This window comes from Lynx canadensis, chromosome E2 (genome assembly GCF_007474595.2).
Source record: "Lynx canadensis isolate LIC74 chromosome E2, mLynCan4.pri.v2, whole genome shotgun sequence".
NCBI lineage: Eukaryota > Metazoa > Chordata > Mammalia > Carnivora > Felidae > Lynx > Lynx canadensis.
Window position 1 is genome coordinate 43,385,167 of NC_044317.1, and position 23,971 is coordinate 43,409,137.

Genomic DNA, 23,971 nt, shown 5'->3' on the forward strand with positions numbered 1-23,971 from the left:
TACTGTAAAAATATCCATGTATAAATGGATTCACATAATTCAAACAAATTCAAATGTTGTTCAAGGATCACCTGTATAGAGAATGACAGCAATGAAACAGAGGGGGATGGTGGAAGGAGCGCCTAAGATCTGAGAGAAGAACGCAGAGGAAACAGCAAGTGCAAGGGCCCGGGTAGGGGTGGGGGTGTCTGGTGAGCTAGAGGAAAAATGGGTGGTGGGAGGGAATGCAAAAAAAGGAGGAGGAGGAGGTGAAGTCAGAATGGTGACAAGGGCCACCAGGTCCTTAGATTCTGGAGAGATTCTGTGGGTGGAGTGGACAGGGATTGCTGAAAGATTGCATGTAGGTGTGAGGGAAACAGGGGTCAGGGAAGATGGAAGTTTTGTGCCGGCCATCCACCAAAATGGAGAAGTGGAGTGGGTTTTGGGGTGGGGGGGTGTGGGGAGATGCTGCAAAGGTGCGGAGAGAGATGGGAATGGAATTTTTTCAAGACTAGGAACAGAATGTCATAGGGAAGGGTGGAGGTGCTGAGGTGCCTCCGGCCAGGAGCTGTGAGGTGGGACTCACGTTTCCGTGTCTTCCTGCAAGGAGCCCGGGACACCAACAGACAGCCCCACAGGGATGGACGCAGGTTACCGCGTCACAGCGGGGCTGTGGCCAACTCTGCAGCCTACCCGCTGCGTGACCTGGGCCAAGCCACTTCCCGTCTTTGAGGAGGGGCTTCCCCATCTGTGAAAGGGCTGCTGTCCCCCACCCCAGCGCTGCCCCATGGGAAAGCCCCTTACCACACACTTCGTGGGATCTCCAGGACTGGGGTGACTTGCCCAAGGTCACGACACAGCTAAGAGCCAGGCAGGCTGGATTCTAACTTGGTCTGCTGACGGGGACTGGGATGGAGAGGGGTCCCCAGATGTCGAGGACCTCCTGGGCCAACACTGGGGGGCGGGGGGGGGGCGGAAACGGATGCGAAGAGGGAGGCGGCCTACGGGCCCCACCCCGTTCCCGCCAGAGGCCGTTCTTCGGTGCTCGCAGCCCCCACCCCTCCGCTTCCCAGAAACTTCGTCCCACCTCTCAGGTTCCGCCCCGGGCGGCCGGCAGCTCCCGGCCGGGGGCAGAAGTGGAGCCGAAGACCCTTTCCGGGTACCAGAGGAGAGGGTCGCAGCCGGTGCCAAGGCACTGCCATGGCGGGGTTTCCTCTGAATCAACTGTTCCCCTTTCTATCCTTCTCTCTCCTCTGTTCGTTTCTCTGCCTCCTCCGATTCTCAGTCTCTATCTTTTCTCTTCCTCTCTCCCGTTTCGGTATCTCCGGCGTCCCAGCTGCTCCTCTCGGTTCCCCGCGTCGCCCTCCCTCCCCCGGTGCACCCCCCTCCCCTCCGCGTCCCAGCATCTCCAACTCTGGCCGCGGGCCTCCCGCTCCGGGCCTGGCGGCGCCCGCCGGGCCTCCCGGGCCTAGGCCAGCCCCCGCCGCGGGGTGCCGGCCCGCGCCCCTCCCCCCGCCCCTCCCCCGCCCGGGTCCGAGGGCCCTCCCTCTGGGCCGCACCGCCCCCCTTCCCGCGCAGGCGGGGGCGGCGCGGTGACGCGACGGGGCGGGGGCGGGGGAGGGAGGGGTGAGCTGACGCTGCGGCGGCTCCCGCTGCTCCGGGGCTCCGGCCTTTGTGCGGGCCGCGGGCGGCGGGCGGCGGGCGGCGGGCGGCGCGGTCGGGTGGGGGCGGCGGCCGCGGAAGGCGAGGCAGGTGCCCCGCGGGGACGCCCAGCTCAGCCCATCCCCGCTCGGCCGGCCGTGCCCTGCGGCCGGGCGCGCCCGCCGCGCCGCATCCATGTTTGAGTAAGGACCGGGGCGCGGCGGGCGGGCGGGCGGGAGGGAGGATCGGGCCGGCCGGCCGGCCGGCGGCTCCGCGCGCTCGGCTTGCGGGTAGCGCGGTCGGAGCCGAGGCTGGGGGTTGGGGCTCGCGGGGTCGGCGAGGTGGGGGGTGGCGGGCGACCGGGTGGGGGCGGGGAGGGGGCCGGGGCCGCCCTGGGGGCAGGGCGCTGAAGGCGGGGAGGCTCCAGGGCTGGCTCGTCACTGACGGGGCGCGACGCGCCGGGGTGGCTGGGCTTTGGTGGGGGTCCCGGGCTCATCCCGCGGGGAGCGTGGCCTGCGGGGAGGGCCCCGGCCTAACTGGCCGCGGCCCGGGAGGAGAGGGGTGAGCGCAAGGCCGACCCCGGGCTTTGGGCCTGGGGTGGAGGCTGGGCGGACTCTAGCCCCCGCTGGCCCCCTCACAGGCCACCGAGCCCCGGGCGGGCCCGTGAGCAGCCCCTCCCGGTCTGGGCCCCCTCCCACCGCCCTCGTCTGTCGCGGGGCTCCGTGAGCCTCGGACTGTCGATGGTGGGGGCCTGGTGCCTGAAATTCTCTGGGATTGCGGGCCCAGAATTGACCTCCTACTCCCTGGGCCCGGTATGTTTTCCAGTATGAATCGTAGGTGTCTTGGAAATGTGTGTACGCGTGCCTGTATCCCTACTGTGCATCCTCTTTGACTGTGTGTGTAATTTACGTCAAACTCCATCTGTGGCTCCATGTGTTACTGTAAGTTCCCTGAGGATGTTTGACAGTGATTCTAGTGTGTGTGTGGGGGGGGGGGGCTCTGCGTGTGTGCCTGTGACCTTCTGTGGTCGTATGTGTGTAAAGTATTATCACATCCCGTCGGACCTGTGCATATCTGGTTGTGACTTTGGAGTGTGTGTACATGTGTCTGGGTCTCCTAGTGTGCAGACAGCTGTGCTCCTCCCTGGTTGAGTGTGTGTGTCTGTGAAATTTTCCTCTCATTTCATCTGTGGCTCCAGGTGTCACTGCAAGTTGCCTGTGTGTCCAGTTGTGACTCTGTGGTGTGTGTGCGTACGTGTCTGGGACGGTGCTTACAGCTGTCACTTTCTGTCTGGGTGCCTGTAATTCATCTCTGAATGCATTAGCTCTTTGTACAAATGTAAGTTACCTGTGTGTGTCCAGATGTGACTTTGTGTGTCTGGGGCCTGGCATATGTGGCTGGATCCCCCTGGGGTTGGGGGGGTTGTGCCTGTAATTTACCTCTGATTACATCTTTGTGTGAAGGTTCCGGGGTGTATTCATATGTGACAGTTTTGCGTGTGCCTAGGCTTTGTGTGTCCAGCTGAGACACTCTGGGGCTTTATGTGTGTGAAGAGCAAGAGGAAGAAATGCCTTGTGGCTTTTAGTGGGCCTGGGACCCTCTTTCCTGAGACCTGGGGTGTACCCTTGACCCTCTGGAGCAGTGAGAACTGGCATTGTTCCCCTGTTGCAGTTGAGAAAGCACATCCCACGCGTTATTTCAATACCTGGCCACTGTGCTATTAAGATGTGGCCGTGACCTCCTGGGTCCTTCATGGCTTTGTGAGTGTCTGGGTTCTCTGGCGGTGACATAGCTGGCACTTCCATCCCTTGCCACGTTAGAGCAGGCCTTCCCTTTGTCTTCCCCACCAGTTGGTGAACATCGGGAGAGTCGAGCTGAGCCTGTGACTTAAATTTACTGACGTTGTTCCTCTGCGGCTGTTCTACTTATATGGCGCTCTCTGTAGAATGTGATTTGCTTTCACCTCTTTGAGACTTTCTCGAGGCTGTATGTGTGCATGTAATTTATCCGGGACTTTCTATGGTTTCTGTGACCCTCTGCTGCTGCATGTATGCATCACGCACATGCATGTGTGTGTGACGTCTGGGACTTTGTGACTGTAGCGTGCTTGTCATGCTGCAGCTGCGTGTGTCAGTGCTGGCACACTGTGGTCCTGCGTGAGGGTAACATACCCTGATACCGCTGCCACGTGTGGGCTCCAGGTGTCACTGTAAGTTGCCTGTGTGTCCGGTTGTGACTCTGTGGTGTGTGTGCGTACGTGTCTGGGATGGTGTGGGGTGGGGGAGACTTCTTGCACCGTGGGGAAGTACGGTTGCCCGTGATGCAGGCTGTGTGGGACCCACACCAGGTTTCCCTTTTATGCACACCTGCCTGTGCGTCTGTTCCTCTGTGACGAGAGCTCAGGGCTGTTTAGGCCCAGGAAGTCCGTATCTGCAGGGGCAAAACCTGGTTCTCTTCCGAGTCCCTGCCCCCTCCCCCCGCCAACGGTCCTTCAGCCACGACGGGCTCTTCCCTTCCCTCTGCTACAGCCTGTCTGGTTGGGCAGCCTCAGGGCTGTGCCTGCCCTCAAGCACTTCCTCTTCCTCCTACAAAGAGCCACATCTGGGGGTGAGAGACCTGCCCCGTCTGTGTGTTATTGGACCTGTTACTGGCCTAGTCCTAAGGACCAGCCCCCTAGACCTGGGGCTGTGGGAGGGTAGGACAAGGGGAGAGGGTCTGCATTTTACGGTAGAGAGGTGAGAAAATGAGACAGGGGAGGAATGTGGTCACCCCCTCCTTCAGAACCCTTGCATAGCTCACCAGTGCCCTCAGGGTGAAGCCCAAGCTCCTGACCAAGGTTCGGGGCCTGCAGGTGGGCCTGTACCCTCCTGTCCTCCTTCCCCAGCCCCGCTGGCCACCTCAGTCCTCCTCAGACCTGCCAGGCTCTGTCCTGTCCCTGAACTCCATGCTTCTGTCCCTAAAACAGCCTTCCCCTGCCACAGCTGCCCTTTGTCCTCAGGCTCAGCTCAAGTGTGCCCCGCACTCCACCCACCCGCCCACTTAGCCCTCATTTATTTCTGTGGTCCTCAAACCTGAACATGCACCAGTCTCCTAGGCCCCACCTGGAGGTGGGTCCCAGGTCCCCGAATCTGCATTTCTCACAATTTCCTGCTCTGCCGGTGCTGCGAGCTGTGCTGCTTTATAGCACAGACCAGCGTCTGAGATCAGCGTCTTCGTTTACACGTTTTCTTGTCCGTCATCTCTGTTCCCCAACCGAATGTCAGGTCCCTGCAGGCAGGGAAGGTATCCGTTTTGCTCACTTCTGTGTCCCCAGTGCCTGGCACAGGGCACGTGCTCAGTGCATGCTTAGTGAATGGTGGAGCTTGGGGGTCAGTTTGGGCCCTGAGCCCCAGGCTGAGGTGTTTATATGGTGCCTGTCGGGGTCAGCGTTTGCATCTTGGACACAGGTGTGCTGGGGCGATGGCCGGTCCTTGTCCTCCATTTTAGTCCTAGTCCCTACTGATCAGAGCGGAGTGCCTTCCACGCGCTGGGCTTCATGTGCGCTTGACCCTTGAACAACACAGAAGTTAGGGAGGGCTGATCTGCCGCGCAGTGGAAAATTGGTGTGTAACTTTTGACTCCCCCAAAATGTAGCTACTTAGTTTCCTGTTGATCTGAAGCTTTACTGATAACATAAACCGTCGATTAACATGTTATTCTGTTTACTGTGTATATTATATACTGTATTATATTATTACGATATTGTATTATTACAATAAAGTAACCTAGAAAAAATGGTATTAAGAAAATCATAAAATGGGGCGCTTGGGTGGCTCAATCTTAACCGACTCTTGGTCTCAGCTCAGGTCTTGATCTTGGGGTTGTGAGTTCAAGCCCCACCTTGGGCTCCAGGCTGGGCATGGAGCCTACTTAAAAAGAAAAAAAAAAAAAAAAACCATAAAGAAAATACATGTACAAGAGTGTACTGTATCTGTTGAATGAACTTCCCATAGAAGTGACCCCGTGCCGTTCAAGCCCATGCTGTTCAAGGGTCAACTGTATATTACCTCACTTTCTCCCCCAGACAACCCTGTGAGGCGGACGCTATTATTATTCCCATTGTATTCAGGAAGGAGCTGAAGTACAGGAAGGTGCAGACACTTGCCCAAAGTCACACAGGGAGCAAGTGGCCGGGGGTCGCCGAGGGGTTGGGCGAGTCTCACACTGGCTTGAATCTGGGTTCCCTGAGGGGCGGGAGAGGGTCAGTCATTCATTCAGTCCACAGGGAGCAGATGCTTTTGGAGCACCTACTGTGCCTAGTTCTAGGCAGTAGGGATGTAGCTGGAAACAAACCCCCTTCCCCTGTGGAGCATGGAGAGAGAGATTCCAGAAGTTCAAGTGGGGGAAGGGCTGAGGAGAAAGAGGAAGAGGGAGGAGGTTGGAGAGGCGGGGAGTGTGATTTCAATAGAGAGTTGAGACTTGGAGAAGCGTCCACTGAGCAGAGACCTGAGGAGGCTCAGGAGCCCTCTAGACATCTGGGAGGAAGGGCGTTTGGGCAGAGGGAACAGCCAAGGCAGGAGCTGGGGAAGAGTGAGCAAGGGGTTGATGACAAGGTCCAGCCCTGGGCTTTTAGCTGGAGTCAGGTACAGCGGGGTGTGGGGGGGTTCCCACCTGACTCAGGCGTTCACCGGCCCCCCTCTGGCTGCAGGTGGGGAGCAGAGCACGGGAAGGGGGTAGGGGTCAGGGAGGTCTGGGAGAAGCCAGCTCCAGTAGTCCAGGGGGAACGGCAGTCACTTGGGTCACCACCTATCTCATTTATTTATTTACTTACAGTTTTCTTCCACAAATTCACAAGTGTGACATGAATGCCTACCCTGGGTCCTGGTCCAAGCAATCCTGGAGACAGAGCAGTGACCGGGACAAAAGGCTGGCCACCAGGGAGCTCACGGACCTGTGGGGGAAATGGAGCTGTCACCAGGCAGGGACAGTCCAGGAGTAGTCAGGGCTGGGATGGGGGAAGCAGAGGCAGAGTGGCGGTGGTTCGGGAAAGGATGGGAGCTGCCAGGGGTCTGTGGGAATGGGGACGCACAGCAGGGAGGCTCTGTCCAGGAGGGAGGGGTGGTGAGCAAGAATCCTGGAGGATGCACTTGAATTCACTAGGCGAAGAAGGCAAAGGGCAGTCTCCACTGGGAGAACGGCGTGTGCCGAGGCTTGGAGGCAAGAGAGGGAAGTCTGAGGAGCCCCGAGTGGTCCAGGGACTTGGGATGGAGTAGATAGAAGGCCCCCAAGGTAGAACCCTGCCCTGACTTAAAGCAACTGTGCAAAGGGCCCCTGGGTGGTTCAGCCGGTTAAGTGTCCGACTCTTGATTTCAGCTCAGGTCATGATCTCCTAGTTCGTGGGGTCGAGCCCCGTATTGGGCTCTGCACAGACAGTGTGGAGCCTGCTTGGGATTCTCTCTCTCTCCCTGCCCCGCCCCCCCCCCCCCCCCCGCTCTCTGCCACTCCCCCGACCCCCACCAAATTTTTTTTTTTTAAAGAAGCAGCCGTGTTTCCTTGGACAAGTGGTTTGCTGCTTTATGCCTCAGCTTCTTCCTCTGTAAAGCAGGGATGGTGATAGTGTCACGTGCACAGGGTTGCCGGAGGAATAAGTAATGATACAGAGAGCTTGCCGGAGTCTTGGTACAGAGCCAAGTGTCCCTCTGCCGCTCCCGCTCCAGCCGGTGCACAGATCGTCCGGGTAGTCACCATTGTTTGTTGGGAGTTCACTGCGTGCTGGGTACAGTTTTGGGTGCCAGGGACACAGCGGCAACCAAGACCTCCTTAATCCACACAGTTGGAGGCAACAATAGGCAAACCGAATAAGCCAACAGGAAGAGTTGAGGTAGTGTGAGGTGGGCTTCGGGGGGGCTGGGCCCCCAGGGGAGGAGGAGCATTTGAGCCAAATAAGACAGAATCTGTTAGGCTGGGCTGTGGAATGATGTTTTGCGCAGAGGGAATGGAAGTGCAGGGGCCTTGATGTGGGAATGCTGTCGGTGATGCTTAGGGAAAAAAGGAGGCTGGGGTGGCTGGAGTGGAGGGTGTGACAGGCCACAGCAGGGCCTTGGGTGCCAAGGGGGGGGAGGGGCTTGGCCTTTACAAGGAGGTCCCTGACCTGACTCGGGTTCACCCTCTGCAGGGGGGTGGGGATGGGGACAGGGGGCCCAGGGAGGGGCTGCTGTGGTGTCTGGGAGGGGGAGGGTGGAGGCTGGGCTAGGGTGCTGGAGCAGGGGAAATGGGCATAATAGAAATAACGGAAGTAGATTTTGGAGGTAGAGCAGGTGGGACTTGCTGATAGATGAGAAATGAAGAGTGAACAGGAAAAATAAGACGCTTAGGCTTTTTAGCTGAAGCAACAGACTGGAAAGTGGCTACTCCATAAATGTTCCTACAAATGAATTGATAAGCTAATTTTAAAAATAGAGAGACCTCCCTATATGCCAGGCTCTACTAAAAGCACTTTATACGTGTTGATTGACTTGACTGTCCAAACAAGCAGACGAGGACAAGTATTATCTCCCCCGGATCACGGATGAAGTCACCGAGGTGCAGAGTTAGGGAACTGCTCCGTCACCCTGTGAGAAGGGGAGAGAAATTTGTGGGTGGGGATCAGCGGGCTCGTGTGTGGCCTCCTAAAATAAGCCTGTGCCCGTACCTAGCCTGTTTTTCCCCCTGATGCCCCTCTTTTCCTCCCCCAGCACCACCCCCCACTCCGGCCGGAGCACGCCGAGCAGCTCCCCGTCTCTCCGTAAGCGGCTGCAGCTCTTGCCCTCAAGCCGGCCCCCACCCGAGCCTGAACCAGGCACCATGGTGGAGAAGGGGTCAGACAGCTCCTCAGAGAAGGGTGGCGTGCCTGGGACCCCCAGCACCCAGAGCCTGGGCAGCAGGAACTTCATCCGCAATAGCAAGGTTGGTGCAAGCCCAGGTCGGGTGGGGAGAGAAGTGGAAGGGTGGGGGAGTTAGGGGCTCATTCTGACGCTGCTCCTTTCTCTTACAGAAGATGCAGAGCTGGTACAGTGTAAGTGCTGGGCAGGGGGCTTGCTGGAGAGGAGCGAGGGAGGGGGGCAGGTGCTGGGCCGGGAGCCCCAGGCTGTAGCAGTCAAGGAGTGGGTGCGGGGGTCAGCTGACCTAGGGTCACATTCTGTGCCGCTCCTTACTTCCTGTGTGACCTTGAGTGAGCTGTTTAACTTCTCCGGGCCTGTTTCCTGAGAAACTGTCCCAACCTTTCAAGGCTGGAGGGAACACTCCCTAAGAGTCCGTGGTGCTGGTGGGTACTTGCTGCAGGGCCTGGCTTATGTGGAAATCCACGAATGACAGCTCTCGTCATGGTTAGTTTTGGGTTACGGGCAGTGGAGGCCAGACGTGAGCTAGACTTGAAACCGCAGAGAGCTTGTCTGGGGATTAGGAGACTCAGGGGCTTCTGGGGGCTTTGTGGGGCAGAAGTAGGGGTGTGAACCCACATCCGGGTACTCACCTTCCAAACTCCCCCAGATGCTGAGCCCCACATACAAACAGCGGAACGAGGACTTCCGGAAACTGTTTAGCAAACTCCCTGAGGCTGAACGCCTCATTGTGGGTGAGTCCTGACGCCCAGACCCAGTGCTGGGCCGGGCCCTGGGTTCCCAGCTCTGCCCTCCCGCCTCTCCCCGCCCTCGCTGGCCAGCACAGCGTGTGTGACTCGGGTGTCTGCCGTCTCTCCCCTCGGCCGCCTCAGATTACTCCTGTGCCTTGCAGCGCGAGATCCTCCTCCAGGGCCGCCTCTACCTCTCTGAGAACTGGATCTGCTTCTACAGCAACATCTTCCGCTGGGAAACAACAGTGAGCCGACTCAGGGTCAAGGAGGGGCTCTGGGCGGTCTGGGCCCTGGCCTCTTCTGACTGGCCTTTCGTCTTCAGATTTCCATCCAGCTGAAGGAAGTGACGTGTCTGAAGAAGGAAAAGACGGCTAAGCTGATCCCCAATGCCATCCAGATCTGCACTGAGAGCGAGAAGGTGAGCCTGACCACCTGCTCGGGGGGCTGTGGTCACTGGTCTTAGCCAGCCCCTCCCGCCCCAAGCCCTGCTTATTCTGCACCCTGAACTCTCAGATCCCTTGCTTTCTCTTTACCCCCTTGCCTTTCCACCGGCCTGGCCTGGGCTCCTATCACCACCGACCTGGAACCCCCACACCAGCCCCTCGTCTCAGTCCCTATAGTCAGTCTGTCCTTTCACACAGCTGCTCGGAGATAATATTATTAGTAAAATTCTTCCCTCGTGAGTTCCCATATCTGTCAACTCAGATGCCCCCTCTCCTTGGAAGCCTCCCCTGACACTCCATTCTGTCCTGATGATTGTTGCCTCATGGTCCCAAGATGGCTGCCTCCCACTAATGACTCAGAAAGGGAGAAGGGAACGGTGGGAAGACTTCACAGCCGACTCCCCTTTGTGTTTTGTTGGTCAAACATGGATTGGGTGACCACCCCTACTGGCCAAAGGAGACTGGGAAGGTGCCCTGGGCTTCACCCCGTCACAGCCCAACCACTTTGGGCCATACCTGTCTCTCGCCCTGGACTGTGAGTTCCGGGGGCAGGGCCGGGGGCCGTGTCCTCAACACAGTGACTCCAGCATCGTCCACTGCCAGGCTGGGCATAGGATAAACATTCTGTGGAGTGAATGAAGGGGTGAATGAACGGATGCATCAGGATGGAGATCCAGGCCATGTCTGTCCCCCACCCCATCACACCCCTCTCTCTCCTGCAGCATTTCTTCACCTCCTTTGGGGCCCGGGACCGCTGCTTCCTCCTTATCTTCCGCCTCTGGCAGAATGCGCTGCTTGAAAAGGTGGGTCTGGACGGGACCTGGATGGGGGATTAGGGGAAATCATGGAGCCGGGAGGGCCAGAACTTGGGGAATGGGCACAGGCCTGCCGTACCTGCAGCATCTATGGACTCCACCAGGGGGCCACCACGGGCCCTAGTGCCAGGCCTGTCCCCATGTACGTGTATCCATGGCCTTTTATTCACTATTCACTGTCCACAAATCAAAACTGCTCTCAGCTGAGGGAGGTATCTTTGTATGTGTGGCTGCAAAACCTCACTTGAGCTAGCATGGTTATTTGTAGTCTGTATCAGCACTGATAGAAGTTTCTGCATCCATGAAATGGATGAAAGTATTCTCCATCCATGCTGTCAAAATATGGTAGCCACTGGCCACATGTGCCTATTGAACTCTTGAAAAGTGGATAGTGTAGCTGAATGTCTGCATTTTAAGTTTTAATTCATTTATACTTAAATGGCCGCATGTGCTTCTTGTATAGCTCAGGCCTCCATTTATCTCAGTGTGACTGTTCATGTGTTTCAGGACAAAAAATATTAATGTGCATGACTGAGATACACCTTAGGTATAATTGGAATTCAATATAAAGTTATAATATCTATCCACTATAGAATATACCAGTGATTCTCAAACTGTAGGGCTTCAGGAACCTTTTATCCTTTTTTAAAATAATTGTGGACGCCAAAGAGGTTTTGTTTAGGTGGGCTATGTCTACCAATATTTACTGTATTAGAAATTGAAACTGGGGAATTCTCAAACACAAGAGTACAGGAGCACATATTGCATTGGCCCCTGGAAAAAGGCAGCATCCCATGTCATGTAGCCTCTGGAAAATTCCACCATGTACCAGTATGAGAATAAAAGTGACAAAAGCGAGTAACATCTCATATTGCTAGTAACACTTAACATACTTACGAAAATAATTTTGGTGTCATGGATCTCCTGGAAGGGTTTGGGGACCCCCGGAAATCCTTGGACCACACTTTGAGAACCTTTGGTATATACCGCACTAAATACTAAGCATAATACGGTTATCGTTATTGGTACCGTATTGCTATATACAGTATAGGCACTGTATTAGCTTTTTTAAACCCCCAAACTGCTTGATTTTGAATTACATCTTGCCCCACAGGTTTTGAGTAAGGGCTTTTAGACTTACCCCATCCCTTTTTTTTTTTTAAGTTTATTTTTGAGAGAGAGAGTGAGCACATAAGAGCGGTGTAGGGGCAGAGAGAGAGGGAGAGAGAGAATCCCAATCTGAGCTGTCAGCGCAGAGCCCGATGTGGGGCTCGAATCCACGAACCGTGAGATCATGACCTGAGCCAAAATCAGGAGTCAGACACCTCACCGACCGAGCCTCCCAGGTGCCCCTGGACTTCCCGCCCTCTGATGGTCTGCTGGGTGCCAGCTTGAGCAGACTCTCCCACAGTGCCCACCGTGGTTGCATGAGTTTACGTAGGATACAGTCGACTGCAAGTAACTGAAAACTCAACCAAACATGCTTTAAGCAAACAGATACCGAGTTCATAAAGTAATAATAACAGCTAATACTTATGGTGCTACTGGATGCCAGGCGCTGATCTGAGCATTACATGAATTAATTCACCTTATCTTCACAACCACCCTACGAGGCAGCGTGGTTATTACCTGTCTCACCAGCGAAGCGATAGACTTGCCCATGGCCACAAGGGTTTTTGTGTGGCAGAGCTGGGGTTCTGACCTGTTGTGGTTAGGTTCTGTCTCCAGCTGACGCTCATGTAACTAGAGGTCTGGAGGCAGGCAGTCCAGGGTGGATTTGAGGGCTCCCCCATGTCATCAGGGACCCAAGCTCTTGTTTATTCCTCCATACTGTCACCCTCTGCATATTGATGTTTTGTCCACATGCTTTTTGCCCCGTGGTTGCAAGATGGCTGCTACAGCTATAGGCATCATGCCCTCACGCGAGTGTCCCAGATGTGAAGGAGAAACAGGTGGATAGGAAGGGGACTTTCCTTTATCAGGGAGGGAAAACCCCCTTTAAAGGGGGGCTCTGCACTTCTTTGGCTAGAACTGGGTGACATGACCACCCTCAGTTGCAAAGGAAAGATGGAAAACTTGATGTAAGCCAGTTATAATTTATCCCTAGGGGTGGGGAAGATTCTCACCCCAAACACATTGGGGTTCTGCCGGCAGAGAGGGAGGGTGGATAGGTGTCGGGTAGGCTGCTCCTGCTGGCCTGCGGCACCCCAGAAGGCCAAACCTGCTTCTCTGGCTGCGCTCCTGTCCTGTCCCCTTGGGGCGGCTCCAGCCACACCCGTCCTCAGGGGCCAGCGTGCTGGAGTAGGAGCCTGGGGAGGGACAGTGCAGCGTCAGGGTCTCCAGGGAGGGTGGGGGCAGAGGAGGCTTCAAAGCTCAGGGCCTGGAGCCAGCCTGCCAGCGCTGGGATTCCAGCCCCATCCCTGAGGAGCTGAGTGACCAGCAGGTCGCTGAATCCCTTCAGATAGGGACACTCCCTACTTCAGAGCTCCAGGGCTGAGCCCAGAATCCGTGCTCAGTCGGGTCAGCTCTTGTGGGGCAGACCCGTCCAATGGTTAGCTCCAGGGTGCCACACCGGCCCCTCCCCGGGACCCATCTCAGCCCCGCCACTTGAGCACCTCTGCGCCTCAGCGTCGCTGCCTTAAACTGACGGCGTTAGCGCTTCACAGAATTGTTTTTGAAGATTCAGTGAGTGCGCGGGAGGGGGTTGGAAGAGTGCCTGGCGCCTGGTAACAACTCAGTGGATGGCCGCCCCTGCTGCTGCTGCTCTTAACTTTTTACTACCATTTCGTCGTCGGCCTTGCCGCTCTGGCCAGGAGCACTAAGGAAGATAGGGGCAGGATGGCCTGGCGGAGGGTGCGTTGGCTCTGGGGTCCGGCTGGGTTTGAATCCCTGGGTCGCCCCCAGTCAGTTGTGTGACCTCAGCGCGTGGTTTTCCCTCCCTGGGCCCCCATATTCTCCTCTGTAAGTCTGGGGATGCTAACCTGTAGACGCGGGAGTATCGTGAGGACCCAGGGGGAAAGTCCAGATGGCCCTGGCTCCTGGTGCCGGACCTTTCGGAGCCAGATTGGGTGAGGGCTGCCCCCTTGTGGACGCCGGGGGAGCGCCGCGTCGGAGGGCTGGTGGGGACTGGGGTAACAAGGGTTCTGGGCCCAGGGAAACTCAGGCCAACCCCATGTCCTGCCTGCCCAGACGCTGAGTCCCCGCGAGCTCTGGCACCTGGTGCATCAGTGCTACGGCTCAGAGCTGGGCCTCACCAGCGAGGATGAGGACTACGTCTGCCCCTTGCAGCTGAACGGTCTGGGGTGAGTCAGAGGCTGGTGGCTGGCTCCTGGGGTGGGGGGAGACAGAAGGGGCTGTGTGCAGAGCTCCTAGGAGTCCTGGCTGGACTGAGGTGGGTGTACGGTCCGGGCGACCAGGAGCGTGTGGGGGGGTCTCAGAGATACAGCCATCTCACACCCTCCTTTACCCCACAGGAACCCCAAGGAAGTGGGAGATGTGATCGCCCTGAGTGACATCACCCCCTCTGGGGCAGCTGACAATAGCCAGGAGCCGAGCCCTGTGGGTTCGCGCCGTGGCCGCATCACCCCCAACCTTTCCCGGGCCAGCAGCGATGCAGACCACGGGGTGAGCGGAGGATGGGGGACAGAGAGGATGCTGATGGCGAGAGAGGGGAAGGCGGGTGGTGGTGTCAGGGAGAGGGACGGACTGAGGGGGGCGGTGGGGAGGGGATGGATGGAGGGATGGGATGGACCTGAAAAGATGGCAAAGAAAATGGGGAATGAGAGCGATCAGCTCAAGGGCAGACAGGGAAAAGCTAAGAGACAGAAGCAAGGGATGGATGGACGGATGGACAGACAGATGGATATACAGATGGACAGATGAAGTAGGAGACAAGGCATGGACAGGATGGACCAGTGGGCAGGAGGGGCATCAGAAGGCTTATGGCCCAGGCACCCAAGATGGGCCTGGTCGGGACTGAGAGGGGCCCTTATCCGGGCAGCCCCAGGGCCCCTTGTGACATGCTCAGCTGGAAGCTTTACGTGCCCACGTGACCCTCCAGCGTTGGTTTCCCTACAGCGCTGAGTCCTTATGGCCAATGTGGGTACAGGGGGGCCCTCGGGCTGGAATGGCAGTGGGACAAAGCTGGATTAAGCCCTTTCTCTGCAGGCAGAGGAGGACAAGGAGGAGCAGACAGACAGCCAGCCCGACGCCTCCTCCAGCCAGACAGTGACGCCGGTGGCTGAACCCCCGAGCACAGAGCCTACCCCGCCTGATGGGCCCACCTCCCTGGGCCCCTTGGACCTGCTGCCCAGTGAGGAACTGTTGACAGACACGAGTAACTCCTCCTCGTCCACAGGGGAGGAAGGTGAGACAGGTGGCCCGAGTCCTTCTCTTCGGTTATGTGTGATAAACCTTACACAGGCTGGCGTTAGCAAGGGATTTGCTGGCTCATGGGACTGAAATCCAGGGGGTGGGCAGGCAGGTAAGGCATACAGATGGTGGTGTTAGAAATCTGTGTGTCTTTAGCGGTGCTTTGAAGGCAGCAGAGCGGAGCAGATAAGAACACAGACTCTGAAGCCAGATTGCCGAGGTCCAATTTCTGGCTACACGGCTTCCTAGCTGTGTAACTTGGGCGAATTGTTTAATCTCTTTCAAGACTTATTTTACTTACCTGAAAAGTGGGGTTGGCAATAATCATACCTACTTCATAGGGTTGGTGTTAAGGACGCTAAAATGAGTTAACATCCGTAAAGAGCTCAGGCCCGTTAGTGTTGGCTGCTGTCGTTGTTATTATGACTATTTCCATTTTCTCTGTGCCAACTTCGTTCACAGGTAGCCTCTGTGTTTGTGGGGGCACAGAGAGCCCCAGCCCCGCCCCAGACAAGCCTAGTTGAGAAAAAGCACGCTTTTCCCAGGGGTTGCACCAGAAGCTCTAGGGTTGGCTCTGTTTGGTCCAACTTGGGCAACAAGCCCAGCCCGGAGCCAGTCACTGTGGCTGAGAGCCCAGGCCCACCCCTGAACCAATCCTGGTGGCTCTGACTGGCTGACCCTGGGGCACTTGCCCACCCTAAAGCCAGCCTGTGGCTGAAAGGGGCCGAGCAGTGGGCGCTCCACTTGCGTTCAGCCCTGGAGGGTGGGTCTGTCCGTCCACCGTACAAGGCCTGGGAGGCAGGGGAAGGGGGCAGCCACCCAGAGCCGCTCCGAGGTGGGAGGAATGCGTCATCCACTGCCCTTCTCCGTCACCCAGCTGACCTGGCCGCCCTGCTTCCTGACCTCTCTGGCCGTCTGCTCATCAACTCAGTCTTCCACGTGGGTGCCGAGCGGCTCCAGCAGATGCTCTTCTCGGACTCGCCCTTCCTGCAGGGCTTCCTGCAGCAGTGCAAGTTCACAGGTCAGGGGGCTGAGGTTGCGCAGGCATGGGGCGGGGGTGGGGAGGAGGAAGCAGGAGACAGCGGGTGGCTGCTGTGCAGATGTGGCGCCCTTGCGGGCTTAGAAGCAGCATCTGTGAGACTGGACTGGCTCTGCCTCTTAACTAGCTGAGTGGCCTTGAGCCAGGTTTCGAGCCTCTCTGCCTCAGTTTCTTCTTGTGTACGTTGGGGGTGTGATAATAGTACCTGTTGTATCCAGGTCTCCTAAGAACTACGTGAGTTAATGCTAGAAAAGTGCCTTAGAACGGTAGTATATAGTAAGCGCTTAATAAATACAAGTTCATGATCACACCTTTAGTGCCCAGTCTGTCAGGTTTGTGCAGAGGCCAGGCCAGGCCAGATGAACTCGAGAGCCTCGTGAGAACAACAGTAAATAGGTACGCAAAATAAGTCACAGATGTGCCGAGACTGTGAGTGTCAGAGGGGTAGCTGTGATCTGAGGGGTATCCAGAAAAGCAGCTGGAAGGATGTGAAATTGAGACCAAGGCCTGAAGGCGGAACTCTTCTGGGGAAGGGGGAGCAGATGGAGGAGAAACCCAGGAGGCCAGCAAGGCATCTGCAGAGGTCCTGAGACCAGAGGCAGGCGCTGGGAGAGTCCCTTGAGGCCGGGCCTCTGTGGCCAGGTGTGGCAAGGTGGAGCCCCAGCGCCAGGTGACGTGGAAGGGTTGACTGGGACCAGTTGAAAGATTCAGGCCGGGGAGGGGCTAGTCAGAAGGTAGTTTCTCTCTGTTTCTTTTCCCTCTGTCCATGGAAATGAACCATGTAAATCCCCTGCAGAATGAGTAAGACTGTGCCTTGAGTTGGGGCCCCACGGTCTTCAAAACTATGCTTATGTCCCGGAGAGACTGACACATCAGACTGACGAACTCCGATTCTGTCCAGAGGCCCTGGAGAGCCAGGGAGTATTCTAGGCAGGTTAGGGGCAGGGCACAAGCTTGGCTTTAAGAAGCTACCCCCTGGACCTCAGAGGTGGAGACTGAGGCCAGAAATTCCTGGGGGCTGCAGTGGGTGGACCCTGGGTGGGCAGGGGTGGGCCGAAGCAGGAGCAATGCTCACGAGGTCAAGTGGATACCCAGGGGAGGGAGTGTCCAGGGCAGGCCCAGGCCTCCGGGGGGATCCTGGGGGATGGTGGGGCTGCCCCTGCGATGGCACCCCGAGAGGAGGGGAGGTTGAGGGGGATGCGGAAGCCAGCGTGGGACCTGGTGGGTGTGAGATATCTGGGGAACTTCCAAGAGAAGGTGTTCAGGAGGTCACAGGACCCTAGGTCTGAGGCTCAGGGGAGAAGCCTGGACTGGTACAGAGAGGGAAGCTGAGGCTGCAAGAGTGGACAAGAAGGCCCCAGGATGGGTGAGAAGTGTAGGGAGAAGTCCCAGCTCTGAATTACTGACATCTGAAGTTTTAGGTGTCTAGAAGGAAGGTGGGGCAGACACCAAGGTGGGGGGCCTGGAGGTGGGGTGGGTTTGGGGGCAAGTCCCGAGAGAACCGGAACTACCCGAAAAGGCTTTCTCCTATGGCCTGTGGGCAGAAACTGGAGAATGGTCTCCTCATCCTGTTCCTGCCTCCCCCAGATGTGACCTTGAGTCCCTGGAGCGGGGACAGCAAGTGCCACCAGCGCCGAGTGCTGACCTACACCATTCCCATCAGCAACCCGCTGGGCCCCAAGAGCGCCTCTGTGGTGGAGACACAGGTGGGCCAGGCAGAGCGGCGGGCTGGGTGGCGTGGCCGGGTGGCGTGCCCCTGACCGCTTTCTCCGTCCTTGTCCCCGCAGACGCTGTTCCGGCGCGGCCCGCAGGCAGGCGCATGTGTGGTGGACTCCGAGGTGCTGACGCAGGGCATCCCTTACCAGGACTACTTCTACACTGCCCACCGCTACTGCATCCTGGGCCTTGCCCGGAACAAGGCCCGACTCCGGTAAGCGGCGGCCTGGCCCCTCACTGGCCACCCTGCTGCTCCCGGGGTCCCCGCCCTTCTGTCCCCACCCCGAGTCCGCAGCACGACGTGGGTTACCACCGCAGAGGAGCAGACGTTCTGGGTCCCTGAGTTCTCTGAACCCTGAACAGTGGAGGGTAGACGAGGGCAGCCCCGGGGACCTCTCCCCCATCCGTGGAAGGGGTTTGAGCCGGAGGCGAGTGACTGAGTGCACGGTGATCGGTTTAGTTGTTTGTTGGCTGTGGGTTATGTGCTCTGTGCCTGGCACTGTTCCAGGCGGTGGGGGTGCAGCAAACCAGACAATCCCTTCTCTCGGGGAGACGTGTCAGGAGCACCTGGGGGTGTCCAGCCTGAGCCAATAGAAGGATGAAGCTGCCATTGACTGCGATGGGGAAGGTGGGGAGGAATAGGTTTCGGGGGAAGATCAGGAGTGGGATGTGCTGAGCTGTCTCAGACTCCGTGTGGAGCTGGGGCACAGCGGCAGGATGGAAAAGTCGGGAAGGAGGTGCGGGGTCAGCTGCCGGCGTGGGTGGGCGCTGCTAAGGTCGGGAGACTTGTCAAGGTGTGTGTCTATGGGTGACGACGGGCCCTCTCTGAATTGGCGGAAGGAGAGCTCCCCCTGGGGAGTGGGGCTGTGAGGTTGGAGTCAGACCCCGACCCCCTCGCCCTGTTCCCCAACCCCAGAGTGTCCTCTGAGATCCGCTACCGGAAACAGCCCTGGAGCCTTGTGAAGTCACTCATCGAGAAGAACTCGTGGAGTGGCATCGAAGATTACTTCCACCACCTGGGTAGGGGCCGGAGGTTGGCCAGGGCAGGGACGGGCTCGGAGCCTGGCGAGGGGCAGCCGTGCAGAGGCCTCTCCTGTGTCCACAGAGCGAGAGCTTGCCAAAGCCGAGAAGCTGTCCCTGGAGGAAGGTGGGAAGGATGCCCGGGGATTGCTGTCAGGCCTGCGGAGGCGGAAGCGGCCCCTGAGCTGGAGGGGTCACGGCGATGGGCCCCAGCACCCGGACCCTGACCCCTGTGCCCGGGCTGGCATGCACACCTCGGGTGTGTCCCCTCAGGCCTGGGCAGGGCAGGCGGAGGAGCGGGGCTCGGGGGGGTCATGCCGGGATGGGTCTGTCTGACTCCGTGGTGCTCTCCTCAGGCTCCCTCAGCTCGCGCTTCTCGGAACCGTCCGTGGACCAGGGCCCCGGGGCAGGCATCCCCAGCGCCCTTGTTCTCATCAGCGTCGTGTGAGTAAGGGGCCCGGGCTTTGGGGTCACCCAGGCCTGGATCTGTATTCTGGCTGTGTGACGTCGGGCAGGTGCCTGGCCTCTCTGGGCCTCTCCTGAAGCGGGAGCATGGGCACACCTCCTAGCCGGGCAAAGATGAAAGGAGAGGATGTTTGGAAGGTGCCCAGAGCTCCTTACACAGTGTGCTGCTCAGTGGGTCGTGGAGAAGTGTGTCCTGCTGGAAGAGGGAAGCCCTGGGGGCTCTGGGAGGTCGGAAGGGCCTGCCCTCACCCAGGGGGCAGGGAGGGCATTCTGGGGGAGCAGGCACCCAAAGGAGGTGGAATGAGGTGCTCCAGGAGAGATACGGAAAAGGAGCACTGTCACTGACACATCTCATTCCTGCTTTCTGTACCCAACCCTATCCTGGGTGACACTGGGGACACAGTAGTGACAAACAGACCTAACACCAGGCCGGAGTGCTGGGGGACAGGGCCAGGACAGGAAAGCTGTGGGAGGCAGGGGAAGGCTTCCTGGGACAGTAGAGGATTCCTGAGCTGAGACCCCAGAGAGCTGAGGCAGGGACGCTAATGTGCACAAAGGCCTGGGGGGCGGTAGGGGACGTGGGGGGCAGGGCACTCCGAGGACCTGGAAGTGAGGTCCGAGCTCCCAGCAGACCCTGGGGAGTGACAGTCAGCTTGGTCACACACTCTGGGCCTCAGTTTCCCAGCACGGGCAGTCCAGAGCGGGGCAGCACAGCATGCTTCCGGAGGGGCGGGGGCGGCTCTCAGGGCTGGGCGGCTCTCACCTCTTTGTCTCCCCCTTGCTGCCGCCTCAGGATCTGTGTGAGGTAGGGCCCCGCATCCCGCATCCGTGGCACCCCTCGCCTCAGTCCCAGCCGCAGCCCCTTCTCCCCACTCAGTGCCCCCAGCTCTCCCAGTGAGGCAGCCTGCTGTGCAAGTTAGGGGGTGTGGGTGTCAGGCCCGGATTTGAACCCTGACTTTGCTGCTTGTGGACTGTGTGACCCTAGGCGTGTCTCTCACCCTCTCTGAACCTTCACTTTCTCCTCTGAGAAGGGGGTAATTGTGGTGCTCCTTCGAGGTGGGGTTGTGTGGGTGCTGACTTATGGGAGTGTCTGCGTGCTGGTTCTGACCTCTGACCTCTGACCCCTGCCCTCAGCCTCATCGTCCTCATCGCCCTCAATGTCCTCCTCTTTTACCGCCTCTGGTCTCTGGAAAGGACGGCCCATACCTTCGAGTCCTGGCACAGTCTGGCCCTGGCCAAGGGGTGAGTGGGTGGCCTGAGGGGGTTGGGAACTTGGGTAGGTTGGGAAAGGCGACCTCCCCACTCAAGCCCTGCATCCCCTACAGCAAATTCCCCCAGACGGCCACAGAGTGGGCGGAGATCCTAGCCCTGCAGAAGCAGTTCCACAGCGTCGAGGTGCACAAGTGGAGGCAGATCCTGAGGGCTTCCGTGGAGCTCCTAGACGAGGTGCGGCTTTGGGGCCGAAGGGCCCTGTGGTCAGATCCCACCATGTGGCAGACACATCTGGGCCTCAGTTTTTTCCTCCGTAAAATGAGGAAGCCATTCATAGTACCCAGCTCCCGGGGTTGCTGGACAAATCGGAGAAAGAATTGGCCCTCGTCCTAGGAAAAATATCCACGGGTGTCTGACCTCAGGCATGGCTGGATCCAGCCACCCTCATTCCATCTCTTGACTCTGTTCACCCCCAGGGCTGGCTTTGTTTTGGGCATCCTCCTCTCCCACCCTTGACCAGGGTGGTACCTGCAGCTCTAGGCTGACATGTAAAGGAAAGCGTTCATTCTCACTGGCTGCTAGGGTCACAGGCCCGTCCCTGAGCCAGTCACAGAGGCTGGGGGTAGGCGAGGCTTGGTCCTTGAACCCCACGGCCGCTGTGGGGTGATTAGGGTCACGTGAAGGTGGGAAAGAGTTTCTCCAGAGGATGCTGGGGTCAGATCTCCAGACGGGGTTGCTCCAGACACTGTCTGTAGTACGGTGGCAGCATCTATTCAGATGTTGAGGTTCGAATTCTGGTGTGTGACCTTGTGCGAGTGACTTCACCGTTGCCAGCCTTGGCTTCCTCCTCTGCGAGCGGGACAATGATTGCTGTTCCCTCAAAGACTGTTGTGAAAATCAAGTGAGTTCACGTACGAACAACGTCAAGCTCAGAGTGAACGCTGTACACGTGTTTGCTGTCATTAGTGTGAACCCAGTGCCTGCACACAGTAGGTGCCCAATTCATGTGGTGGTGGGTCAGCATAAATGTCAGGTCCTGGATTAGTGCCTTAGGTGGGAGGGGGGTGTGTGGGAAGCTGAGAGCTGGCTGGCATTGGCTGGACGCCCAAGGGTATCAGAGCCCAAGTTGGTGGGTAATGGTGAAATCACGTGTGGTCACCGTAGACCGTGATATGGAGTCGCGTCTAGGGGCCTCGTTACACCCTGAAGTCATACTTGCGGGGAGACGCTCGTGCTAAGAAGGGCCGTGCAGAACAGGGTGGAAAGGCATTGAGGCTGGGGTCACGTCACTCACAGAGAGGGATGGCAGGGCCTCCCCATCCTGAGTTAAAGTCCCATTATTTTCCTCCCTTAACTGCCGAGGGCACAGGGTCAACTTCATAGACTTGTTAGCAGCAGCCACAGATTGATTTGGACTGTTCCATGTGCTGCTGTGACCCACTGATTTGCTCTTCGTGGTCAGCCTATGAGAGGGATGCTCTTGTTATTCCCCTTCTATTAGATGGGGGTGCTAAGGTCTGAGAAGTTCAGACTTGCTCAAGGTCACACAGCGGGGAACAAGAGTAGCTGATGTGCATCAGGCACTTCCTGTGTGCCAAGTGCCAGGTGTTTGCCCGTCGGATCCCTGAAATAATCCTGTGAAGCAGGTTTGTGACTGACCTGTCTTTCAGCTGAGGGACCTTGGGACCGTTAAGGGGCTTGCCCGAGGCTACCCAGTACGTAGCAGAGCTGCAACTTGAACCTGGGCCACCTGGGCCCCTTCCATCTCCAGCACCTTGGAAGTTAAACTGGGTGCAGTGTGGCTCCGCTATTGTCACAGGGTGACCTTGGCAGGGGATGTGGCCTCTCTGGACCCTGCCCAGTCCCTCAACTGCATGAAGGGGAGGAACGTCACCCCTGCCGGTACTCACCCCCTACCCTGCCCACTTCCTCCTCCCAGATGAAGTTCTCTCTGGAGAAGCTGCATCAAGGCATCACGGTCTCAGACCCGCCCTTCGACTCCCAGCCACGGCCCGACGACAGCTTCTCCTGAGGACACCCAGCCGTGTGGCCGACCCCCCTAACGGACAGATGGACACAGAGCCTCGGCGGCCACTGCTGGCACGGTGTGAGCGCCGGGAGCCTCCCGCCCGCCCCTCCCAGTGGCCCAGCCAGGGGCCACACAGACATGGGGACCACAGAACCGAGATGCACTTTAGATCAGCGTGTGCGAGTCCAGCTGCCATCGCCTGCCTAGCCAGGGAGCTGGCCTGGCCTTCGGCAGGCCCCCCGCTAACTTATTTTGCCCAGCTGGGGTTGTAGGGGGTGCCTCTGGGGTGCACGATGCCCTCAGCTCTGGGTTTAATGTATTATATTTATTTGGGGCTGACAGAGCCCCAATAAAGGGTTGGAAATGGCTGTGGCTGTGCCTGTGAGGTCCCTGGGAGCGGGTAGGAGCCTCCCATTGCACTAGAAGGGCGGGGGGGCGGGGGTTGGTCCATTTTCTGGGGCCTAAGTCTCTAGCATCTTCCACAAGCCTTGTGTCATCAGAGTCCAGTGCCAGGCTGTGAGGACAGAGTCAGGCGCCTGGAGGCCCGAGTTCAAGTTCTACCCCTGATTTTTAGCAGTCATGTAACATGGAGCGGGGTCAAGCCCTCTGAGCTTTGGTCTCCCCTTTTGTACAATGGGCATAAGAGTGGCACCTGTCTCCCAGTGTTCTTGGAAGTGACTAGTTCTCCAACTTGAGCTGCACCAGAATCTCCTGGAGGCTTATTGAAAGAGTGCCAGAGCCCACGCGCAGAGTTTCTGAGCCCGCAGATCTGGGGTGAGCTGAGGGTCTGCACCGCCAGCGAGTTCCCAGGGATGCTGATGGTGCTTGTTCAGGGACCTTGCTTTGCGAGCCACGACTACTACAACAGTCGAGGAGTTCATAAACGTGGCCGCTTACAACAGGGCCTGGCTCAGGAAGTTTCCAATAATGTTACTCATCGTGGAAGAACTGGGGGGAGAAAAAAGTAAGTCCTGTAGGAAGCACCAAGTGTGCACCAGGCTCCATGCCAGGGTCTGGTGTTCCTTTAAGTCTCCCGGCGACTCCATATGAGACACAGACGGATAGTTACATGACTGAGGCCACTCTGCAGAAGACGAGGGCTGCAGGCCCAGTCCATGGTGTCTCCACATTTAGATGCAAGGTCCTACCCCTGCGGGACCCCACAACAGCCTGTCCAGGTTGAGGCCATCCGGACCTCTAACCTACCAATGAAGAAATGGGCTTAGAGGCAAAGTCTCTGGTCCAGGTAGAACCCAGGTCTGTCTCACACAGCCCTGTTCTGGCTCCATAGTGAGGGGTAAGGAGAGACCTTTGACATGTCACACACAGCCTGTAAGAAAGTTCTTGATTAAGGGCTTGAGGGAGAGGACTGGAGGAAGGGTTGGATGGAGGCAGGAGGGGCCATAAGTGGCAAAGGGCAGAGCCAGGCTCTCCTCTAACTATGTGATCGTGGCAGGTTACCCACCCACTGTGGGCCTCAGTTTACCATACCTGTTAATTAGGAATAATGGTAATACCCATCATGTGGGGAGAATTTCAGTTCCTATTAGTAAAGTGCTTAGAATAGCACCAAGCCCATAGTAGGTGCTCAGTGGACACCGGCTTATAGGGCTGTGAGTAGATGCCCCTGCCCAGTGCCTAAGGCCTGTCCTC

General features: G+C 57.9%; 1 protein-coding gene across 3 annotated transcripts; it reads left to right on the top strand.

Moving 5' to 3' along the window:
• Window positions 1-775: 775 nt before the first annotated feature.
• GRAMD1A (GRAM domain containing 1A) lies at window positions 776-22,686 on the top strand. Of its 3 annotated transcripts, none has more exons than XM_030299222.2 (19): window positions 776-1,138; window positions 8,334-8,544; window positions 8,633-8,653; window positions 9,127-9,211; window positions 9,350-9,453; window positions 9,531-9,626; window positions 10,374-10,454; window positions 13,656-13,768; window positions 13,940-14,090; window positions 14,634-14,832; window positions 15,715-15,858; window positions 17,464-17,582; window positions 17,664-17,806; window positions 18,509-18,612; window positions 18,698-18,871; window positions 18,969-19,056; window positions 20,212-20,319; window positions 20,403-20,523; window positions 22,229-22,686. In XM_030299222.2, the coding sequence occupies exons 1-19, from the start codon at window positions 891-893 to the stop codon at window positions 22,319-22,321; spliced, it is 2,403 nt and encodes an 800-aa protein (XP_030155082.2). In that variant the 5' UTR covers window positions 776-890; the 3' UTR covers window positions 22,322-22,686. The 3 variants fall into 3 exon arrangements, with proteins under 3 accessions (XP_030155082.2, XP_030155083.1, XP_035920120.1); XM_030299223.1 differs by lacking the exon at window positions 776-1,138 and adding an exon at window positions 1,724-1,823; XM_036064227.1 differs by lacking the exon at window positions 776-1,138 and having other exon boundaries at window positions 7,851-8,544.
• Window positions 22,687-23,971: the final 1,285 nt, after the last annotated feature.